The 22867-nt window shown below is 40.6% G+C and overlaps 1 protein-coding gene across 1 annotated transcript in view; it reads left to right on the forward strand.

The window, feature by feature from the left end:
- STAU2 (staufen double-stranded RNA binding protein 2) overlaps positions 1-22867 on the forward strand; it is a 3898627-nt gene that overhangs the window by 743210 nt on the left and 3132550 nt on the right. Inside the window, exon 5 of the mRNA XM_044067226.1 lies at positions 10041-10176. Within this exon, the coding sequence (XP_043923161.1) occupies positions 10041-10176 (136 nt within the window). The remainder of the gene's footprint in view (positions 1-10040; positions 10177-22867) is intronic.

Raw genomic sequence — 22867 nt, forward strand, 5'->3', positions numbered from 1 at the left:
TTCTGTGGCCTGTTTGCTATGTTCTTTAATTGCTGATCGTGCTGTGAAAACCGAGAATTACTTCCTCAGCATTGTGGATTATAATGGTGTTTATTATACCCTGACCTTTATCTCTATTAAGACATAGCATTATTTGCAGCACAATAAGCAATAAATACACACAAACCAGAATTTGATTGTCCCTAGTCTCTCCTTGTGTCCTTGTGACTTTGAGCAGCTGACTTACCCACCTTGTCTGTTTATGATGTCACTAAGAACAAGTGTAGCCTGTATCTGTTTATTAAAGTAAAATGTTTGACTGGGGTAACAACTTAATGTATTGTTTGACAAACAGTGCTATTTTTCTTTCTTCAGTAACGTTAATACTTTGGTGCTAATGTTTTTACATTTTGCAGCAAATATAAACATGGACATATGTCCTCTTTTCTGAGTTATGGAAGAGGAGTAGCATGACTACTTTATTATCAGATGCATGTCTGCATTTAATATTTTGTTTTGTTTTCCTAGGTAGTATAACACCAACAGTCGAACTAAATGGTCTAGCTATGAAACGAGGAGAACCTGCAATATATAGACCTTTAGATTCAAAACCACTTCCCTAACTATAGGAAATTACAACTTCCGGGGCATGTATAATCAAAGGTTTGTGATTTATTGTTCTATAGTCTGCATTCAGGAAAAGTTTTAAATGTGAAAAAGCTGGTTCAAATTAGGTTTTTAACAAACATCCTGGTTAGCCTTTCAGATAGTTGAGTTTATGCAGTTATATTGCTTCCAAGAAAAGATGTGTAGTTCTTTTACTTCTCAGGTCAGAAAATGAAGCAAGATTGCTGTCTTATGGTGTATTACAGTAAAATGGAGTGAAATGCTTTGTGTAGGGGAGGGCATATAGGATGGTGAAATGTACATTTTATGCAATGTGACATTACCATTAGCTGTTCACATGTCCCTTTTTTCTAATTGTTCTTCATTGACATTTTAAGGATGCTTTCATGGTGCTCTAGCAGACTGGAATTTAAACGGTTATAACCAGATACCTGGAACTTTAAAATACACAGACATTCCTGTTAACATTCTTGTGTGCATCCAGCCTATCCATAGAGAAATGTGTAATTAATTTAGGAATCTCCATGCTTTAAAAAATGTCAGATTATGGTGGGTGTGCAGTCTCCTCTTTGCAATGCAGATGATAAACATTTTATTGTTCAAAAATATGATCAATTTTTATTGAGCAAAATTATGGAATACCCTTCCTCACACTATAATGTCTGTGTCATCACACACTAACTTCAAAGTTGCTCTAAAATCTCATCTAAAAGAGCACTGGACATGCCCCTGTAACAAACCTCTCTAGAATATCTACTCCAACCTCTCTAATCCCTTTCTTCCACCCTTCTAACTACCTCAGATTGCAGCCAAATACATTGCTTGTAAACCTATATCTCAGCTGTAATCCTAGCCACTGTTATTCAAGGGTCATAGCTGCTAGCTCAACTATTAAAATACTTGTTAGTCTTTATAGCACCAATGATATAAGTGTTGTACCATTTAACTAAATAATTTCATTTTGAACTATAACTGTTTACTACTATTGTTAAACAAAACCTACCTATACTTCTTGCAACCTGTAATTAATTGTTGTTTTTAATTGTTGTTTTTGTTGTGGAGCTTTTCTCCCCGGGCCTCAGCTGAAAAGGACCTGTGTCCAGTCATATTTTCGGTCAACAAATATAAATAAATAAATAAAATAATATTGATCAACTATCAGTTTAGTGGAAATGTTTTTACTTAGCATTATGTTTTTTTTCCCCATGAGCTTGTTCAAAAAATCGCTAGTAATACAGGTCATCACCAAGTGAAGAACACTCTACTAATGTTGATGTAATGTGTATCATGTTTTTTGCATTTATTTGTGTTTTTAAAGATGCGTATGTTGTGTGGGCTTAACTCATAATGTTAACCTTTTCAAACGTGACCTACTGACGATGCAGATGCATAGTATTACAAGCAGATAAGTGAGAAATAACTCATACTGCAGCTGCTTTGTTTATGTCAATTATGATAATTACAGGTCAACAACAGCCAGCTCCACAGACAGAGGGTTAAGACTGGCAATAGTAATAGATAATAGTGTAGTATCATCGCTTTCATTAGTAGCCCTTTTTCATCATACTCAGTGCACCTTTACAAAATGAAAATGGAGTTAGGGCACCAGGTGCTTGGTTGATAGCTCCCTTTCTTTTTTGCCTTACTGTAACATTGGTCATCAAGAAATCCTTCTGTTTAGCCTGGCTAATTGCCAAAAAAATGTCAAGATCTAAGGAGGTAATTACTCCCTCATACTCCGCAATGATCAAGCCAAATATTTAGTACAGTGCCCCTTTGGGATGTATCTCATTAAACATATCAAACAATTAGAAGGACACCAAAGGTTCCAAACCAGAAAGATCACAGGCAAAAAGTCCCCGAGCTACCAAGAGAGTCTGGAAGCCCTGTCCCTTTATTCAATGTCTTAAAAACTTTTAAAGGATATCTCTGTTTCACTTACTGCCTAATTTAAGTTCAGTTATCCTGGACCTCCTGTTTCTCCACACATCCAATATCTCCACTAATACTAGAACCAGGGACCTAAATCTTTACCAAAAGATAAATGTAAAATACAGTAGAGAAATAGGTTTATAATCCAGCACCTTCCAAACCTCTAGAATAAACTTCCCCTGCTAAGCATGCAACTCACTATCTTTCTTTAAACATGAACTTGATGACTGGATGGGTATCCACAAATTTACTCCAGCACTGACTGTTATTTCCTTCTTGGTGAAAGGAGGTACAGCCTGAGTTGATGGTACTGGCTAGATGAGAATGTTCATGAGACTCAGTAGCCTTGGAATATCTATGACTCTCTAATCATTTAATTTACAAATTTAAATTTCAAATGACAATTCTAAGACTAAAAAGTTTAAAGAAAAATGGATGATGTGATGTTGTTCTATCTCGCCTTCATTCTTAACAAGTTGGGTTCGGATCCGATCCTTGGTTCCGACTCATCCTTATACTTAAGCTCAAGGTCTTCCACTAGCTCGTGGCTAAAAAACCCTATTCCATGATGCACTTCGAAAGTTCCCCAGATCTCGTTTGCTCCTAAGGAAGATCAAGTGTTCACTTTGCTAGCTCTGGCTAAGTGCAACTATTTCTTATTTCTGTCAAATTCTTTGCTAGTTTTTCTTCCAAAACCTGTTAGTTATAGTCATTAGGCAAATTGTATTATCTAGCCATGTTTGTAGTACTGTTTCAGCTGGTTGGCCATCGCACTTTCGCTTAGTCAATTTCTCCCTATCCCAGCTAACTTTAAACTAATTTCAAAGCCCGTTTAAGTTGGAGGGCTTTTTTTCCTTCTCCTTTTTGGTTTGAATATTTTATATATTTATATATCCCTGTTGTGTGTGATAAACAGTTAGTTTAAATTAGCTAACTGTTTTTCTTCTCTAATTGTAGGTTAAAAAACAAAAAAATGTTTGTCTTCATTAGTTGTGTGCCATATTATTGATATAGATATATATATATATATATATATATATATATATATATATATATATATATATACACACACACACACACACAGATATTTTAGTCTAATAGTGTATTTCAAAAGCAGTCTGGATTTAAAAATGTCAAGATTGTGGTCCGAAGCTGTTCATTACTGAGAGACACACAATCCGTGTTTACTGTTTAGGAGATATGCACCTCCAGGAAACCTGTTCAATATGTCATTCTTTCACTCATAGAGTTCTTCTCCAGAGAAAGAACAAACTTATTTTAAGAGGATTACTGAAGATCCCTTTCTTGGAGGTTATTCAAGAGGGCCAGTGTCCTTCAAAATCGCCCTCCTCAAAGTCTGATGAACTGAAAAAAGACGATCTTCATCTTCTTCCCGTGCTCCATCGGACATAAAATACCAAAAATTGCATCTCCGGATCTGAAGTACTCTGGGTCTGAGAAGTCAACGGCACTGACATCTTCTCAGTCATTGCCAAAGGCAATGGAAAGTCAGAACCACTCCCCGGTTTTGGAGCCGTTTTCCTCGATTCTGAGGTCGCCTATATTACAGCCCCCGAAATATCCAGCCCCTTCATCTCAGTCTTCTACAAGTCTGTCAGATGATGATATGGATCGTGTGGTGCAGAGGCAGTTATGGATCCCGGTGCTGGCCAAATTGTTTTCGGATCCAACAGGGATTCAGATCCAACAACATCCTCCCCTTCCAGACCAATTCCTCCTCCAGTCCGATCCCGGACTTCGGAGCCAGAATCTCCGGAGCTGGTACTGGTATAAACTTTGAAACCGAGACCTACATTCCACATCTTCGGCACCGACTATTGTTCCGACGTCCTTCGATCCGCCGGAACGAGGAGTCTAAGCGCCAATGCTCTCAGTCGGTTCGGACGGTTGTTGGATCCGACCTTGCCTCTTGGACCATCGGCTTGGCTAAGCTCGGCTCCTACCTCTGCCTTGGAGCCATCGTCCTTGGTGCTGGGGATCCCTCAGTTTCTTCAGATCCAGAGTTTCTCTTGGAGCAGGGTCATGAGGACTTTGAGGTAATGAGGAGAGTACTGTCTCCACAGGCAGTTCCACTGTCATCTTTGGATATTCTTCCCCTAAGGCTCCAGTGTCCGCCTCTATATAACCTTCAATCCACAGGGACACCAAGATCCTAGGCATCAGATGCCCCTCAGGATACAGTCCACTCTTCCGAAACCTCTAAAGAATACCCCTCTATGAAGTGGTCCCACAGAAGAGGTTATGCAAGAGGAAGCATGTTGCCTCCCGGAAGAGTCCGTCATGTCTGATACGGACCTCAATGACATTGAGGGGTCCCCGGTCACCTTCTGATGATGTCTCCTTTGCAGACATCTTAAAGATACTAAAACAGAGAGGTGGCTGGAAGTCCATCAACTCTTCAGATGAGAGGAGTCCGTTTACCTGGAAGCTTCTGGATCTCACCCTTCCTTCACTTGGGTGTGTCCACCTTTCGATGAGCTAATGGATATGGTCTTGAAAGGTGTGGAGTCTCAAGATTCAGTGGAATCCATTCCTTGGTAGCCAAATAAGTTTACTACCTCTCGGCTGACCAAGGAGTCCCGGTGAATGCTATGGTGGTGGCTGCAGCCACCAAGAAGAAAACTCTCAGAGATATCCTCGTCTGTCCATCTGCCGAACAAAGTCTCATATGATGGACAGATATGGAAAGTGCATTTTCTCTTCCGCGACCTTTGCCATTCCATCGCTGAATTACCTTACCCATTTTACAAGATTGCAGTGAGATCTCTTGAAAGAGCTAGGAAATACTGTCCAAGGTTCAGTAGCTGCAGGGGTTTCAGATAAAGTTTCCTCTCAGCTCTCTACTTTAAATTCAGTAGTAAATTCCTCCATGAGGCTGATTTCTTATGCTGCAGATGGAGTGAGCAGAACAGCGGGTTCAGGAATTTCCTTAAGGAGACATTCCTGGATGCGCTTGTGTGATTTTTATGAGCCCTTTAAGTTTTCCTTTGTGAATGCCCCATTTGATGGCTCGTCTCTCTTTGGGCTGAAAGTGAAAGACACACTCACCAGGTGCGACCAGGAAGGAAAGACTCTCTGCCATGGGAGTCCATTTTCCCTTCCTACCAGATCTTATCCCAAAGGTCAGAAAGGTGGAAAAATATGGTTTAGAAAATCTCAGAGAATGTTCCAAGACACACATGGTAATCCTTCCCCTAGAGGAAGAGGGAGAAGTGCTAATGGAAGATGCTGACCTCGTGGCAGAGGGGGTCCACAGAATCAGGGCGACAGAGAATCCTTGTTTGATAAGTCCTTTCAGCACTCCTGAAAGGGCGTGCCCTGTCCATCTCTGGAGGCAGTCAGGGGCCACCTATCTTTGTACCTAGAGTCCTGGCAAAGATAACAAAAGACAAGTGGGTACAAAGCATCATATCCAGAGGCTACTTCATCCCCTTTTCTCTCTCTCCCCGCCCCGAAAATAAGAAACATTCCAGATGTTCCACCCAATCAAAGGGAACAGGCAACTCTAGAAATTCAAAAGTTGCTAAACAAGAGTCTTCCAATCATTCCCCGCAGACCAACTAGGATCTGGAACTTACTTAAGAGCCTTTTTAGTTCCAAAGAAAACAGGAGACTGGAAACCAATTCTGGATCTCTGCAATCTAAACAAATCGGTAAAGAAGTCCAAGTTCAGGATGGTAACACTGCAGTCTATACCCCCATTCTTGGGACAAGACAATTAGATGTGCTCAGTAGACCTTCAGGGTGCGTACTACCATATAAAAATGAACAGGTGATCCAAAGGGCACCTGCGCTTTTGGCTGGGAGCAACTCACTATCAATTTTGAGCTCTGCCCTTTGGTCTCACCAGAGCCCCAGAGTGTTCATCAGGTGTATGGCTGTGGTCACGGCTCACTTGAGGCACCTAGGATTCAGTGTTTCCATACTTAGGCGACTGGCACCTAACCACCGCCACCACCGAGCATCTACTAACTCAAGTGAGACTCCACACTACTATTCTGCTCTCAATTAGGAATCACAGTAAACTATGAAAAATCTGCCTTCTTGCCATCACAGTACATTGTTTTATATGAGCAGAACTAGACACAACAAAAATGATAGCCAAACTTCCTCCGGAAAGGATAAGAGCCCTTGAAATCAGATCTTGATTCTCCTTCCAAAAAGAAAATACAAGCGAACAGTTCTAAAAGTCTTGGAACCATGGCAGCAGCAATAAACCCACGTATCCCTGTAGCTCATTTGCATGAGAATTCTCCAGTAGTTACTTTCCACTCGGTGGTCAGTGCAAGAACTGCCCATGTCCCACAAGATAATACTGACGGAATCCTGCAAGAAAGACCGTTGGTGGCTAGATTCCAATCTCGTGACGTTGGGCCATCCCTTCGTACTCCCCCAACCATTAGCCATAGTGACCATAGACGCGTCCCACATGGGGAGTGGCATTATCTGGGAAAGACTGTCCAAGGAGCTTGGCAGGATCATAAGGCCCATTTGCACATCATTTGAACTGCAAGCTTTTCAGGACTCTCTCTCCCCCTAGGGACTATTGCAGTAGAGAGACAACATGTCAGTTGTATGGTACATAAAGTGGAACCAGATCTTACCCTGTTTGTCGAGAGGCCCTGAGAGTGTGGCATTGGGTAACCTCTTCCCAACACTTTCTTTTTGCAATGCATATCCTGGGGAAATCCAACATGATTTCAGACAGACTCAGCAGGGGGATTCTGATGCCTCATGAGTGGTCCCTAAAACAAGAAGTAGACTAAAGATTTTCCGCAAATGGAGCCAGCCTTGCTGCCACATCCATCAATGCCAAATGCAGCAGCTACTTTGCCCTGATTCCCCCCTCCGGGGGAGTCACCAAGGGATGCACTTGTACACGATTGACCCTTGGGTATCCTCTATGCTTTTCCTCCCTTCCCATTGATATCCAAAGTTCTGCAGAAAGCCAGCTGCTTGGGAAGGGACTTGATACTCATTGCTCCATTCTGGCCTTGTCAAATATGGTTCCCCTTCCTGTGGCCTCATCTTCAGGAGGAGCCCTGGATTCTGTACCCAATTCCAGATCTGCTGATTCATGCATGAGGAACGCTCCATACTTCTCTTCAAACCCTCAAGTCGACAGCTTGGGTGCTTGATTCCAACCGTAGCCAGGCCTCCTGACCTCTCTTCTTCGGTGAAACATATTCTATTCTCCTCTCATAAGGCTTCAATGAGAAAATTATATAGAAGTAAATGGAAAAGATTTTTTCTGTGGGCCTTAGGCAGTCACATCAACACTTATTCTGCCCCAATTGCTTCCATTCTTGAATTCTTAGCAAAGCTATTCAGTGAGGTTCTGCTGCTGCTACTATTCGAGTGCAGTTAGCAGCAATTTCTAATTTTCATTTTGGAGAGTCAGGGTCAAATGTGATGTCTAACAGACTGTAAAGCCTTCTTATCGGTACTTTGTTATTAAGACCCCCCCATTAAGGCCCCTTCAGCACCGTGGGACTTAAATTTTGTTTTATCCTGATTGGTAGTTCCCCCTTTTGAACCAGCCTCATCATGTAATCTAAAGTACCTGTCCTGTTGATAGCTATTACCTCTACCAGAAGGGATTCAGAACTACAAGCTTTGTCAATAAAACCTCCATACTTGATTTTTTCCACAGAGATAGAGTATCCTTCGGACTAAACCCTTCCTTTTCTACCCAAAAGTATGTTCAGAATCTAACTTGAACCATTGCATAGAACTACCAGTTTTCTTCCCGAACTATACAAATAAAACGGAATATATGTTACACTAATTGGATGTTCACAGACAGTTAAGTTTTTACCTGCACAGAACTATAAGCGGAATGCCATTTCGTCTTCTGCCTATAATGTCATTGGCTGCATCTTCCAGAAGCTTTGATGAATAGCCTGTATCCAAAAATAATCTCTTGATAAATTCCACTTCTGTCAAAAAATCCACATCTTCACTAACCATCCTCAGAAGCCCTAACAAATTGTTATTTTTTAGATATTGATTTAGAATGGAATGGTGTTAACTTCATTTCTAATATTTATAATAAAAAATACTTTTAGTAACAGCTATGTCCATTTTAAAAGTGGACGTAATGTACAGTAAGAGGAATATTCCTTGGCGGCCAGTTTATATATTTCTATATTAAAGACATTGATTTGTTAGTAAAAAAAACTTAACGATAAAATAAGTGAACAATCGGGTCTGAATCTGATTTTGTCTTGATATGAGTGTTGACACTGTTACCATAAAAGATATTGTTAAAATGGTAATTGGAAGATTTTAAAAACCCAAAGCTGAAAACCCCTTAAAAAGGGGTTTTAAGTTTGTAAATAAAATAGATATATGTTATGTTATCCAAAATGCCTAACAGTAGTAAAGCTATTTCAGCTTAAATTATTTTAAATTAGTATATATGTAATGTTTGCATTCCTATAAATGCTTAATTCTGTACTTCATTTTCTACCTTTAAAGTATCTGTATGTGTGTAGGGGATTGGGGCAGGTAAAACTGCCAGCATTAGGAGAAAGTGCATTATATTAGGCTTGGTATTTACCTTTCATTCCCATTAACTTTGGATAGTTAATGGGAATGAAAGGTAAATAGCAGAACTAATTATTTACCCATCAGAATACGTTACATACACACAGATCCCTCATACTTACACTGATGAGTGTATAACCTGGTTGAGACATTCACTTGTTTCTTGTTAGGGATTGCTTTTTCTTTAAACTTGGAAAATGCTGATAACAAATCCTTTCCAACATAGTAAATCTGTTTTAGAACCTCCAGTTCACTACTGCTGCCATTTTATGTACAGCATTGACATCCTTGGTAGTTAGTATGGGGAAATAATAAATCTCTCAGGTTTGAGGATGCTCCTTATCTGTGGTTAAGACCTTACAACATCCCTGTGTGGACTAATTTCCATGTAATGCCCATCATGCTAGGCACCATTGACTGTCTTTCTGTGGCCTGTTTGCTATGTTCTTTAATTGCTGATCGTGCTGTGAAAACCGAGAATTACTTCCTCAGCATTGTGGATTATAATGGTGTTTATTATACCCTGACCTTTATCTCTATTAAGACATAGCATTATTTGCAGCACAATAAGCTTAATAAATACACACAAACCAGAATTTGATTGTCCCTAGTCTCTCCTTGTGTCCTTGTGACTTTGAGCAGCTGACTTACCCACCTTGTCTGTTTATGATGTCACTAAGAACAAGTGTAGCCTGTATCTGTTTATTAAAGTAAAATGTTTGACTGGGGTAACAACTTAATGTATTGTTTGACAAACAGTGCTATTTTTTCTTTCTTCAGTAACGTTAATACTTTGGTGCTAATGTTTTACATTTTGCAGCAAATATAAACATGGACATATGTCCTCTTTTCTGAGTTATGGAAGAGGAGTAGCATGACTACTTTATTATCAGATGCATGTCTGCATTTAATATTTTGTTTTGTTTTCCTAGGTAGTATAACACCAACAGTCGAACTAAATGGTCTAGCTATGAAACGAGGAGAACCTGCAATATATAGACCTTTAGATTCAAAACCACTTCCTAACTATAGAGGAAATTACAACTTCCGGGGCATGTATAATCAAAGGTTTGTGATTTATTGTTCTATAGTCTGCATTCAGGAAAAGTTTTAAATGTGAAAAAGCTGGTTCAAATTAGGTTTTTAACAAACATCCTGGTTAGCCTTTCAGATAGTTGAGTTTATGCAGTTATATTGCTTCCAAGAAAAGATGTGTAGTTCTTTTACTTCTCAGGTCAGAAAATGAAGCAAGATTGCTGTCTTATGGTGTATTACAGTAAAATGGAGTGAAATGCTTTGTGTAGGGGAGGGCATATAGGATGGTGAAATGTACATTTTATGCAATGTGACATTACCATTAGCTGTTCACATGTCCCTTTTTTCTAATTGTTCTTCATTGACATTTTAAGGATGCTTTCATGGTGCTCTAGCAGACTGGAATTTAAACGGTTATAACCAGATACCTGGAACTTTAAAATACACAGACATTCCTGTTAACATTCTTGTGTGCATCCAGCCTATCCATAGAGAAATGTGTAATTAATTTAGGAATCTCCATGCTTTAAAAAATGTCAGATTATGGTGGGTGTGCAGTCTCCTCTTTGCAATGCAGATGATAAACATTTTATTGTTCAAAAATATGATCAATTTTTATTGAGCAAAATTATGGAATACCCTTCCTCACACTATAATGTCTGTGTCATCACACACTAACTTCAAAGTTGCTCTAAAATCTCATCTAAAAGAGCACTGGACATGCCCCTGTAACAAACCTCTCTAGAATATCTACTCCAACCTCTCTAATCCCTTTCTTCCACCCTTCTAACTACCTCAGATTGCAGCCAAATACATTGCTTGTAAACCTATATCTCAGCTGTAATCCTAGCCACTGTTATTCAAGGGTCATAGCTGCTAGCTCAACTATTAAAATACTTGTTAGTCTTTATAGCACCAATGATATAAGTGTTGTACCATTTAACTAAATAATTTCATTTTGAACTATAACTGTTTACTACTATTGTTAAACAAAACCTACCTATACTTCTTGCAACCTGTAATTAATTGTTGTTTTTAATTGTTGTTTTTGTTGTGGAGCTTTTCTCCCCGGGCCTCCGCTGAAAAAGGACCTGTGTCCAGTCATATTTTCCCGGTCAACAAATATAAATAAATAAATAAAATAATATTGATCAACTATCAGTTTAGTGGAAATGTTTTTACTTAGCATTATGTTTTTTTTCCCCATGAGCTTGTTCAAAAAATCGCTAGTAATACAGGTCATCACCAAGTGAAGAACACTCTACTAATGTTGATGTAATGTGTATCATGTTTTTTGCATTTATTTGTGTTTTTAAAGATGCGTATGTTGTGTGGGCTTAACTCATAATGTTAACCTTTTCAAACGTGACCTACTGGACGATGCAGATGCATAGTATTACAAGCAGATAAGTGAGAAATAACTCATACTGCAGCTGCTTTGTTTATGTCAATTATGATAATTACAGGTCAACAACAGCCAGCTCCACAGACAGAGGGTTAAGACTGGCAATAGTAATAGATAATAGTGTAGTATCATCGCTTTCATTAGTAGCCCTTTTTCATCATACTCAGTGCACCTTTACAAAATGAAAATGGAGTTAGGGCACCAGGTGCTTGGTTGATAGCTCCCTTTCTTTTTTGCCTTACTGTAACATTGGTCATCAAGAAATCCTTCTGTTTAGCCTGGCTAATTGCCAAAAAAATGTCAAGATCTAAGGAGGTAATTACTCCCTCATACTCCGCAATGATCAAGCCAAATATTTAGTACAGTGCCCCTTTGGGATGTATCTCATTAAACATATCAAACAATTAGAAGGACACCAAAGGTTCCAAACCAGAAAGATCACAGGCAAAAAGTCCCCGAGCTACCAAGAGAGTCTGGAAGCCCTGTCCCTTTATTCAATGTCTTAAAAACTTTTAAAGGGATATCTCTGTTTCACTTACTGCCTAATTTAAGTTCCAGTTATCCTGGACCTCCTGTTTCTCCACACATCCAATATCTCCACTAATACTAGAACCAGGGACCTAAATCTTTACCAAAAGATAAATGTAAAATACAGTAGAGAAATAGGTTTATAATCCAGCACCTTCCAAACCTCTAGAATAAACTTCCCCTGCTAAGCATGCAACTCACTATCTTTCTTTAAACATGAACTTGATGACTGGATGGGTATCCACAAATTTACTCCAGCACTGACTGTTATTTCCTTCTTGGTGAAAGGAGGTACAGCCTGAGTTGATGGTACTGGCTAGATGAGAATGTTCATGAGACTCAGTAGCCTTGGAATATCTATGACTCTCTAATCATTTAATTTACAAATTTAAATTTCAAATGACAATTCTAAGACTAAAAAGTTTAAAGAAAAATGGATGATGTGATGTTGTTCTATCTCGCCTTCATTCTTAACAAGTTGGGTTCGGATCCGATCCTTGGTTCCGACTCATCCTTATACTTAAGCTCAAGGTCTTCCACTAGCTCGTGGCTAAAAAACCCTATTCCATGATGCACTTCGAAAGTTCCCCAGATCTCGTTTGCTCCTAAGGAAGATCAAGTGTTCACTTTGCTAGCTCTGGCTAAGTGCAACTTTATTTCTTATTTCTGTCAAATTCTTTGCTAGTTTTTCTTCCAAAACCTGTTAGTTATAGTCATTAGGCAAATTGTATTATCTAGCCATGTTTGTAGTACTGTTTCAGCTGGTTGGCCATCGCACTTTCGCTTAGTCAATTTTCTCCCTATCCCAGCTAACTTTAAACTAATTTCAAAGCCCGTTTAAGTTGGAGGGCTTTTTTTCCTTCTCCTTTTTGGTTTGAATATTTTATATATTTATATATCCCTGTTGTGTGTGATAAACAGTTAGTTTAAATTAGCTAACTGTTTTTCTTCTCTAATTGTAGGTTAAAAAAACAAAAAAAAATGTTTGTCTTCATTAGTTGTGTGCCATATTATTGATATAGATATATATATATATATATATATATATATATATATATATATATATATATACACACACACACACACACACAGATATTTTAGTCTAATAGTGTATTTCAAAGCAGTCTGGATTTAAAAAAATGTCAAGATTGTGGTCAGAAGATGTTAATTACTGACAGACACACAATCCGTGTTTACTGTTTAGGAGATATGCACCTCCAGGAAACCTGTTCAATATGTCATTCTTTCACTCATAGAGTTCTTCTCCAGAGAAAGAACAAACTTATTTTAAGAGGATTACTGAAGATCCCTTTCTTGGAGGTTATTCAAGAGGGCCAGTGTCCTTCAAAATCGCCCTCCTCAAAGTCTGATGAACTGAAAAAAGACGATCTTCATCTTCTTCCCGTGCTCCATCGGAGCCGCCAAAAAAATTACCAAAAATTGCATCTCCGGATCTGAAGTACTCTGGGTCTGAGAAGTCAACGGCACTGACATCTTCTCAGTCATTGCCAAAGGCAATGGAAAGTCAGAACCACTCCCCGGTTTTGGAGCCGTTTTCCTCGATTCTGAGGTCGCCTATATTACAGCCCCCGAAATATCCAGCCCCTTCATCTCAGTCTTCTACAAGTCTGTCAGATGATGATATGGATCGTGTGGTGCAGAGGCAGTTATGGATCCCGGTGCTGGCCAAATTGTTTTCGGATCCAACCCAGAGGGATTCAGATCCAACAACATCCTCCCCTTCCAGACCAATTCCTCCTCCAGTCCGATCCCGGACTTCGGAGCCAGAATCTCCGGAGCTGGTACTGGTATAAACTTTGAAACCGAGACCTACATTCCACATCTTCGGCACCGACTATTGTTCCGACGTCCTTCGATCCATCGGAACTTGAGGAGTCTAGGCGCCAATGCTCTCCAGTCGGTTCGGACAGTTGTTGGATCCGACCTTGCCTCTTGGACCATCGGCTTGGCTAAGCTCGGCTCCTACCTCTGCCTTGGAGCCATCGTCCTTGGTGCTGGGGATCCCTCAGTTTCTTCAGATCCAGAGTTTCTCTTGGAGCAGGGTCATGAGGACTTTGAGGTAATGAGGAGAGTACTGTCTCCACAGGCAGTTCCACTGTCATCTTTGGATATTCTTCCCCTAAGGCTCCAGTGTCCGCCTCTATATAACCTTCAATCCACAGGGACACCAAGATCCTAGGCATCAGATGCCCCTCAGGATACAGTCCACTCTTCCGAAACCTCTAAAGAATACCCCTCTGAAGTGGTCCCACAGAAGAGGTTATGCAAGAGGAAGCATTTGCCTCCCCGGAAGAGTCCGTCATGTCTGATACGGACCTCAATGACATTGAGGGGTCCCCACGGTCACCTTCTGATGATGTCTCCTTTGCAGACATCTTAAAGATACTAAAACAGAGAGGTGGCTGGAAGTCCATCAACTCTTCAGATGAGAGGAGTCCGTTTACCTGGAAGCTTCTGGATCTCACCCTTCCTTCACTTGGGTGTGTCCACCTTTCGATGAGCTAATGGATATGGTCTTGCGAAAGGTGTGGGAGTCTCAAGATTCAGTGGAATCCATTCCTTGGTAGCCAAATAAGTTTACTACCTCCTCGGCTGACCAAGGGAGTCCCGGTAGATGCTATGGTGGTGGCTGCAGCCACCAAGAAGAAACTCTCAGAGATATCCTCGTCTGTCCATCTGCCGAACAAAGTCTCATATGATGGACAGATATGGAAAGTGCATTTTCTCTTCCGCGACCTTTGCCATTCCATCGCTGAATTACCTTACCCATTTTACAAGATTGCAGTGAGATCTCTTGAAAGAGCTAGGAAATACTGTCCAAGGTTCAGTAGCTGCAGGGGTTTCAGATAAAGTTTCCTCTCAGCTCTCTACTTTAAATTCAGTAGTAAATTCCTCCATGAGGCTGATTTCTTATGCTGCAGATGGAGTGAGCAGAACAGCGGGTTCAGGAATTTCCTTAAGGAGACATTCCTGGATGCGCTTGTGTGATTTTGCGGAGCCCTTTAAGTTTTCCTTTGTGAATGCCCCATTTGATGGCTCGTCTCTCTTTGGGCTGAAAGTGAAAGACACACTCACCAGGTGCGACCAGGAAGGAAAGACTCTCTGCCATGGGAGTCCATTTTTCCCTTCCTACCAGATCTTATCCCAAAGGTCAGAAAGGTGGAAAAATATGGTTTAGAAAATCTCAGAGAATGTTCCAAGACACACATGGTAATCCTTCCCCTAGAGGAAGAGGGAGAAGTGCTAATGGAAGATGCTGACCTCGTGGCAGAGGGGGTCCACAGAATCAGGGCGACAGAGAATCCTTGTTTGATAAGTCCTTTCAGCACTCCTGAAAGGGGACGTGCCTGTCCATCTCTGGAGGCAGTCAGGGGCCACCTATCTTTGTACCTAGAGTCCTGGCAAAAGATAACAAAAGACAAGTGGGTACAAAGCATCATATCCAGAGGCTACTTCATCCCCTTTTCTCTCTCTCCCCGCCCCGAAAATAAGAAACATTCCAGATGTTCCACCCAATCAAAGGGAACAGGCAACTCTAGAAATTCAAAAGTTGCTAAACAAGAGTCTTCCAATCATTCCCCGCAGACCAACTAGGATCTGGAACTTACTTAAGAGCCTTTTTAGTTCCAAAGAAAACAGGAGACTGGAAACCAATTCTGGATCTCTGCAATCTAAACAAATCGGTAAAGAAGTCCAAGTTCAGGATGGTAACACTGCAGTCTATACCCCCATTCTTGGGACAAGACAATTAGATGTGCTCAGTAGACCTTCAGGGTGCGTACTACCATATAAAAATGAACAGGTGATCCAAAGGGCACCTGCGCTTTTGGCTGGGAGCAACTCACTATCAATTTTGAGCTCTGCCCTTTGGTCTCACCAGAGCCCCCAGAGTGTTCATCAAGTGTATGGCAGTGGTCACAGCTCACTTGAGGCACCTAGGATTCCGAGTGTTTCCATACTTAGACGACTGGCACCTAACCACCGCCACCACCGAGCATCTACTAACTCAAGTGAGAGACTCCACACTACTATTCTGCTCTCAATTAGGAATCACAGTAAACTATGAAAAATCTGCCTTGCTGCCATCACAGTACATTGTTTTTATATGAGCAGAACTAGACACAACAAAAATGATAGCCAAACTTCCTCCGGAAAGGATAAGAGCCCTTCGAAATCAGATCTTGATTCTCCTTCCAAAAAAGAAAATACAAGCGAAGACAGTTCTAAAAGTCTTGGGAACCATGGCAGCAGCAATAAACCCGTATCCCTGTAGCTCATTTGCACATGAGAATTCTCCAGTAGTTACTTTCCACTCGGTGGTCAGTGCAAGAACTGCCCATGTCCCACAAGATAATACTGACGGAATCCTGCAAGAAAGACCTTCGTTGGTGGCTAGATTCCAATCTCGTGACGTTGGGCCATCCCTTCGTACTCCCCCAACCATTAGCCATAGTGACCATAGACGCGTCCCACATGGGGGAGGGCATTATCTGGGAAAGACTGTCCAAGGAGCTTGGCAGGATCATAAGGCCCATTTGCACATCATTTGAACTGCAAGCTTTTCAGGACTCTCTTCCCCTAGGGACTATTGCAGTAGAGAGAGACAACATGTCAGTTGTATGGTACATAAAGTGGAACCAGATCTTACCCTGTTTGTCGAGAGGCCCTGAGAGTGTGGCATTGGGTAACCTCTTCCCAACACTTTCTTTTTGCAATGCATATCCTGGGGAAATCCAACATGATTTCAGACAGACTCAGCAGGGGGATTCTGATGCCTCATGAGTGGTCCCTAAAACAAGAAGTAGAGTAAAAGATTTTCCGCAAATGGAGCCAGCCTTGCTGCCACATCCATCAATGCCAAATGCAGCAGCTACTTTGCCCTGATTCCCCCCTCCGGGGGAGTCACCAAGGGATGCACTTGTACACGATTGACCCTTGGGTATCCTCTATGCTTTTCCTCCCTTCCCATTGATATCCAAAGTTCTGCAGAAAGCCAGCTGCTTGGGAAGGGACTTGATACTCATTGCTCCATTCTGGCCTTGTCAAATATGGTTCCCCTTCCTGTGGCCTCATCTTCAGGAGGAGCCCTGGATTCTGTACCCAATTCCAGATCTGCTGATTCATGCATGAGGAACGCTCCATACTTCTCTTCAAACCCTCAAGTCGACAGCTTGGGTGCTTCGATTCCAACCGTAGCCAGGCCTCCTGACCTCTCTTCTTCGGTGAAACATATTCTATTCTCCTCTCATAAGGCTTCAATGAGAAAATTATATAGAAGTAAATGGAAAAGATTTTTTCTGTGGGCCTTAGGCAGTCACATCAACACTTATTCTGCCCCAATTGCTTCCATTCTTGAATTCTTAGCAAAGCTATTCAGTGAGGGTTCTGCTGCTGCTACTATTCGAGTGCAGTTAGCAGCAATTTCTAATTTTCATTTTGGAGAGTCAGGGTCAAATGTGATGTCTAACAGACTGTGTAAAGCCTTTCTTATCGGTACTTTGTTATTAAGACCCCCCCATTAAGGCCCCTTCAGCACCGTGGGACTTAAATTTTGTTTTATCCTGATTGGTAGTTCCCCCTTTTGAACCAGCCTCATCATGTAATCTAAAGTACCTGTCCTGTTGATAGCTATTGCCTCTACCAGAAGGGATTCAGAACTACAAGCTTTGTCAATAAAACCTCCATACTTGATTTTCCACAGAGATAGAGTATCCCTTCGGACAAACCCTTCCTTTCTACCCAAAGTATGTTCAGAATCTAACTTGAACCATTGCATAGAACTACCAGTTTTCTTCCCGAACTATACAAATAAAACGGAATATATGTTACACTAATTGGATGTTCACAGACAGTTAAGTTTTTACCTGCACAGAACTATAAGCGGAATGCCATTTCGTCTTCTGCCTATAATGTCATTGGCTGCATCTTCCAGAAGCTTTGATGAATAGCCTGTATCCAAAAATAATCTCTTGATAAATTCCACTTCTGTCAAAAAATCCACATCTTCACTAACCATCCTCAAGGCCCTAACAAATTGTTATTTTTTTAGATATTGATTTAGAATGGAATGGTGTTAACTTCATTTCTAATATTTATAATAAAAATACTTTTAGTAACAGCTATGTCCATTTTAAAAGTGGACACCCAATGTACATTAAGAGGAATATTCCTTGCGGCCAGTTTGTATATTTCTATATTAAGACATTGATTTGTTAGTAAAAAAAAACTTAACGATAAAATAGAAGTGAACAATCGGGGTCTGAATCTAGATTTTGTCTTGATATGAGTGTTGACACTGTTACCATAAAAGATATTGTTAAAAGTAATTGGAAGATTTTAACGGGGAATGAAGAACTTGCAAAAACAGTAGGGGATAGACAGTGTTTTGTAGAAAAGAAGAATGGGAATATAAGACAGTTGTTAGAGAAGTCAGCGACTAAAATTTTACCCTGTTACTGACAAAAATTATGATACTTTTAAATGTCATGATTGCAATATGTGTAGATTTATTTCTGAAGGTCCTTATGTGGCTTTGGGACATCTGAATAGGACTATTAAAATTCCTGGGAGATTTAACTGTTTATCTACAGGTGTAATTTATATTGCTTTGTGTATGGTCATGTCTGGCATATTATGTAGGCATGACTACTAGAACTTTAAACACTAGAATAAGGGAGCATGTTTATGCTATTAGAACTCAGGATAATAACAATGCTCTTTATAAACATTCGGTAAACTGTTTATGTTTCAAAGACTTTTTATTTTCTGTTCTTGATGTTCCACAAGATATAAGGGGAGATAATTTTAAAAAAACAGGTTGAGATGAAAGAAGTTGAGTGGCAAATTTGTTTGGCTTCTCACATTCCACCTGGGCCTAATGAAAGTATAAACATTAAATTATTTTTATTTAATAGAAAACCATGTATTAATTTTATGTGATATACTAAAGGTTAATTTTTTACTTAGTTGTAGCAATTTTCATTGGTTCTTTGTTAATTAATGGTTGTCTAAATATGTAATTATTAGCACAAGTTTTTATTTCTGATGAAGTCTTCAGACGAATAGCAGAATAATAAAGAAGTTTTACGCTAAAACTTGTTTTTGTTTTTTTGAGCGCTTGTTATTTTTCCAGTGTTTTTTTGCAAGAGCCAAGTCTTTTCGTATTTATTTGATCCAGAAAAGGCTGTGTGTGGGTCTCCCATGGCATTAGTGAAGCCATTCACAGATGTCTGCATAAAAAAAAGTGGCTCAAAAAGAAGACATTCTGGGAGACCATTGATATATCCATAGAATCCTAAGATCACAGTAGGCTTGAGGGCTTCAGGTCCGGTGAGGTGCTTTTGCAGCCTCTGACTCTGATACCCATTTGGACTGAGGCCTTTGGTGTTGTCCCTCAGGAGGCCACCACGCACCTGGCTGGTGGAGTGTCCTCCTGAGCTGAAACTCTGCAACTGTGCCAGTCAGTCAGTCTGTGCACCTCCCAATGGGCATCTGGTTCCAGCACTGGTATTACAGTAACCAAGGTTCAACATCTTGCTTCAGCTGGATGGGCCTTCCTCTCTCCTCCAACCTAGGCCCCTCCTACAGCACCTGATGAATTTGACTCTGAACTTGTACTCTTGCTCAAGAACTTGAAGCTTTCATCAGACTAGCTATTGGTGTCAGTGGGCCTTACTTTAAAATGAGAGAGGGAAATATCTCCCATTTTGGGGAACCAGACTTCTCTGACTCAGAGGGAAGTGAACTGGCCTATGTGGACCAGAAGTCCTCTCCTATTTGTTATGAACAGTATACTGAGGGAACCTTATTTTCCACCTCCCCAATAGAGGATTTCTCATTTGCAGATTCCCACAGTAGAGTAAAAGAATTACTTCAAATGAGAGCTCAAGTATTCCTCTGATGTATGTAGAAGGTTTAGGAAACTTGTGGGTTTGCCAGAACCAAAATCCATAGTTCTTCCATTGATGGAGGTATTAACCAGTGCATCTTTGGAGCCGCACTCCTAATCTCCTGCTTCCAGGAAGCCCGGCCATTGTTACAGAGGTGTAGTGTCCTTGGAATCCAGCAAATGGTCTGCTGGGATTCCTGCCAAAAATTCCCTTCCCAGTGACAGGGAAAGTAAAATACTTGACCACTTTGGGATGAATGTCTACTCTTCTGCCATGTTGACCGTTAGGGTCATTAATCACTGGACTCTTATGATAAAATACTAAAATACCAGTATGCCGTCTCTGGGTTAGCAAGCATTCTGCCAGGTGTGGTTTTGATGTACCACACAGGATGGCAGCATCAGGATCTGCTTTTAGAATACATTTCCTGGCTAAAGATATTGTGTGAAAGCACAGCTCCTTAGTACCCTATTAGAAAAGGAAGTTTTGCCCCCCCCCCCCACACACACACACGCATATCAAAGCTGAACAGGTATGTTTAAGAAGCTGGATGAAAAGCAAAGGCAAATAGCTAAAAAGAAAGTAAGGCCATTTCAAGAGCAAATGATAAGCTGACAAAAAGGGGAAGCCTTTAGGCCCTCAAGGCCAAGAGCTTAGAATGAAACAACTATGGTTCAAAAGAGTTCTTCCCTCCCTCACTCCTCCTTAAACCCATTCCAACCCGCATCCTCTTGAAATATTGTTCCAATGTTCATGCCTAACCAGAATATAGGAGGTTGACTTGGGACTGCTTGTAAAAAAGGTGGGAAAAATCACTCAGAACTCGAGTCCTAAGAATTGTACAACACATATACAAACTCCATTTCATAAAAAGGCCAACTTTTTTAAGTATTCCTCAAGTCATGTCAGTGGGTACTTATGATGTGGTTATTGTGACTAGGCTACATGGTCCTCTGGATCAGCAGCCTGGTATTGTCCTATGAATCTGTAAATACCCAGAGAACAAAAAGATCTAATCACTCCCATACTGTTTACCTTTTGAAACAAGGGGCTAGAGAGGAAGTACCAGAAAAGGAAAAAGGTGCAGGATTTTGTTTAGGATTGCTTTTAGTCAAAAGAAAAAGCAGCACATGGTGGTCAGAATTAGACTGATCAAAGCTAAACAAATTTCTAAAAGTCACAACTTTCAAAATGGTAACTTTGTTATTCCCTTCTGCCCCTCCTCTTCTCTAAAGTATTTATGGTTACCCTAGACCTGAAGGATGCCTACCTCTAGCATGGGCAGATAGACAGTTACCAGATTCAAAGCGGAGGTGCTTAGTAAATTAAATTCCTTGCTTTTTGGTTTCTGTACTGAAAAACCTTGGGTGTTTGGCTCCAGTAATTGTGTACTGAAGAAACAACTGCATTCATGTTTACTCTTACCTGGACAAGTGCCTGATTCAGGCACTAGCTGTAGAGGAGAGAGAGATGGCTTTGCAGTTTACCTTGGTCTGCTTCCAAGTGCTAGGAGTCTCTTTAAAACTGCCAAATCCCATCTACTACCCGCTAGACAAAATTCTGTTTTTGGGAGCGATTCTGCACACTATGAACTAGAGGCCATACCCCCCCCCCCCCAGAAAAGATGCTATTCCTTACCTTATATTTTATCTCCACAACACAAGAGAATCAGATTATTGCAGGGGAGTTCCTTAAGACACTAATATAATAGATGGCCTCATCAGCCTGATGGTTCCCATGGTAAGGCTGCACATAAGGAAACTGCAGCAGTATCTAAGAAACAGATGATGCCAACTTGCCCACTCCCTGGAGTGTTCATTCCCCCTTTACTGTCTGTCAAAAAAGAACTCTAATGTTGGAGACAGCAGGTGAATATCAACTATGGATTCCCATTTAAACTAGTCCTAGGAACCCAGGGTGTCAAAGTAGACTCTCAAATGTAGCCTGGGAGCTCACTCAAGGAAACTGAAGATTAAAGAGAACTGGTTCAAAATTCAGAGGAAAAAATACATTAGCATCAAAGAAACAGTGGCAGTAATTTTAGCTGGCAAAAGCCTTCCAGCCAGTTTTGCTTCCTGGGATCCTGTGTATCCTTACAGACACTGCCAGAGTTATGTGATGCATCAGTGGGGGTGGGGTGGGAGTGATACTCCTCTATTTCTCTCTCTCTTTTATAAGAGTGGCCATGTGGAGGCATGATACCTAACCCAGGAGTCAGGCATGACCCTCAGGACATCTTAAATTCTTTGGCAGGATATCATTTTGATAAATCAGTTGAACAGAACAGGGGATGACCCTCACAAATCAATGTTAAACACGTATGTATTTCTGGCTTTTATCCACAGATAGGATGTTCCAGAAGTAGACATTTTTGTTTCTCCAGAGAGCAGACCACTTGGAAGGTTTTTCAACAGGACATCATCACAGGGGTCTAGGTAATAAGTATCTTCTCAATGAATTGGCCATGTTGATGAGGATTTCCAAGATGGCTGTACACTGAGTAGTGGCTTAATTTCAGCTCTCCTAGTGTGAAAAAAAACTCAGAAAAGGAATTTTTCTTTTGGGGTAAATTTCAATTGCTGGCTAGTAAGTATACTGCCTGGATGCCAGCAAAGAAGAAATATAGACAACATGAAAGAAAATCAGCCACAAAAATTTGAGGAGAAAACACTAGCTGGGAAGAATCCTACAGCTGTTCAGCAAAAAGCAGTTCAAACTCAAGCTTTAGTGCAAGAAATGACTTCCAGTAATCTAGAGGAAAAAATAAGTCAAATGGGCTCAGAGCTGATCAAAATAAATGAAACACTGAAGGAGCATATCAACTCAAATAACTAAAGGCTGGAAGAACATGGAAAAAACTAACAGATGTTCAGATAAACTG

The sequence above is a fragment of the Protopterus annectens genome, chromosome 3.part1 (assembly GCF_019279795.1).
Source record: "Protopterus annectens isolate FY-2018-M chromosome 3.part1, PAN1.0, whole genome shotgun sequence".
Taxonomy (NCBI): Eukaryota; Metazoa; Chordata; order Ceratodontiformes; family Protopteridae; genus Protopterus; species Protopterus annectens.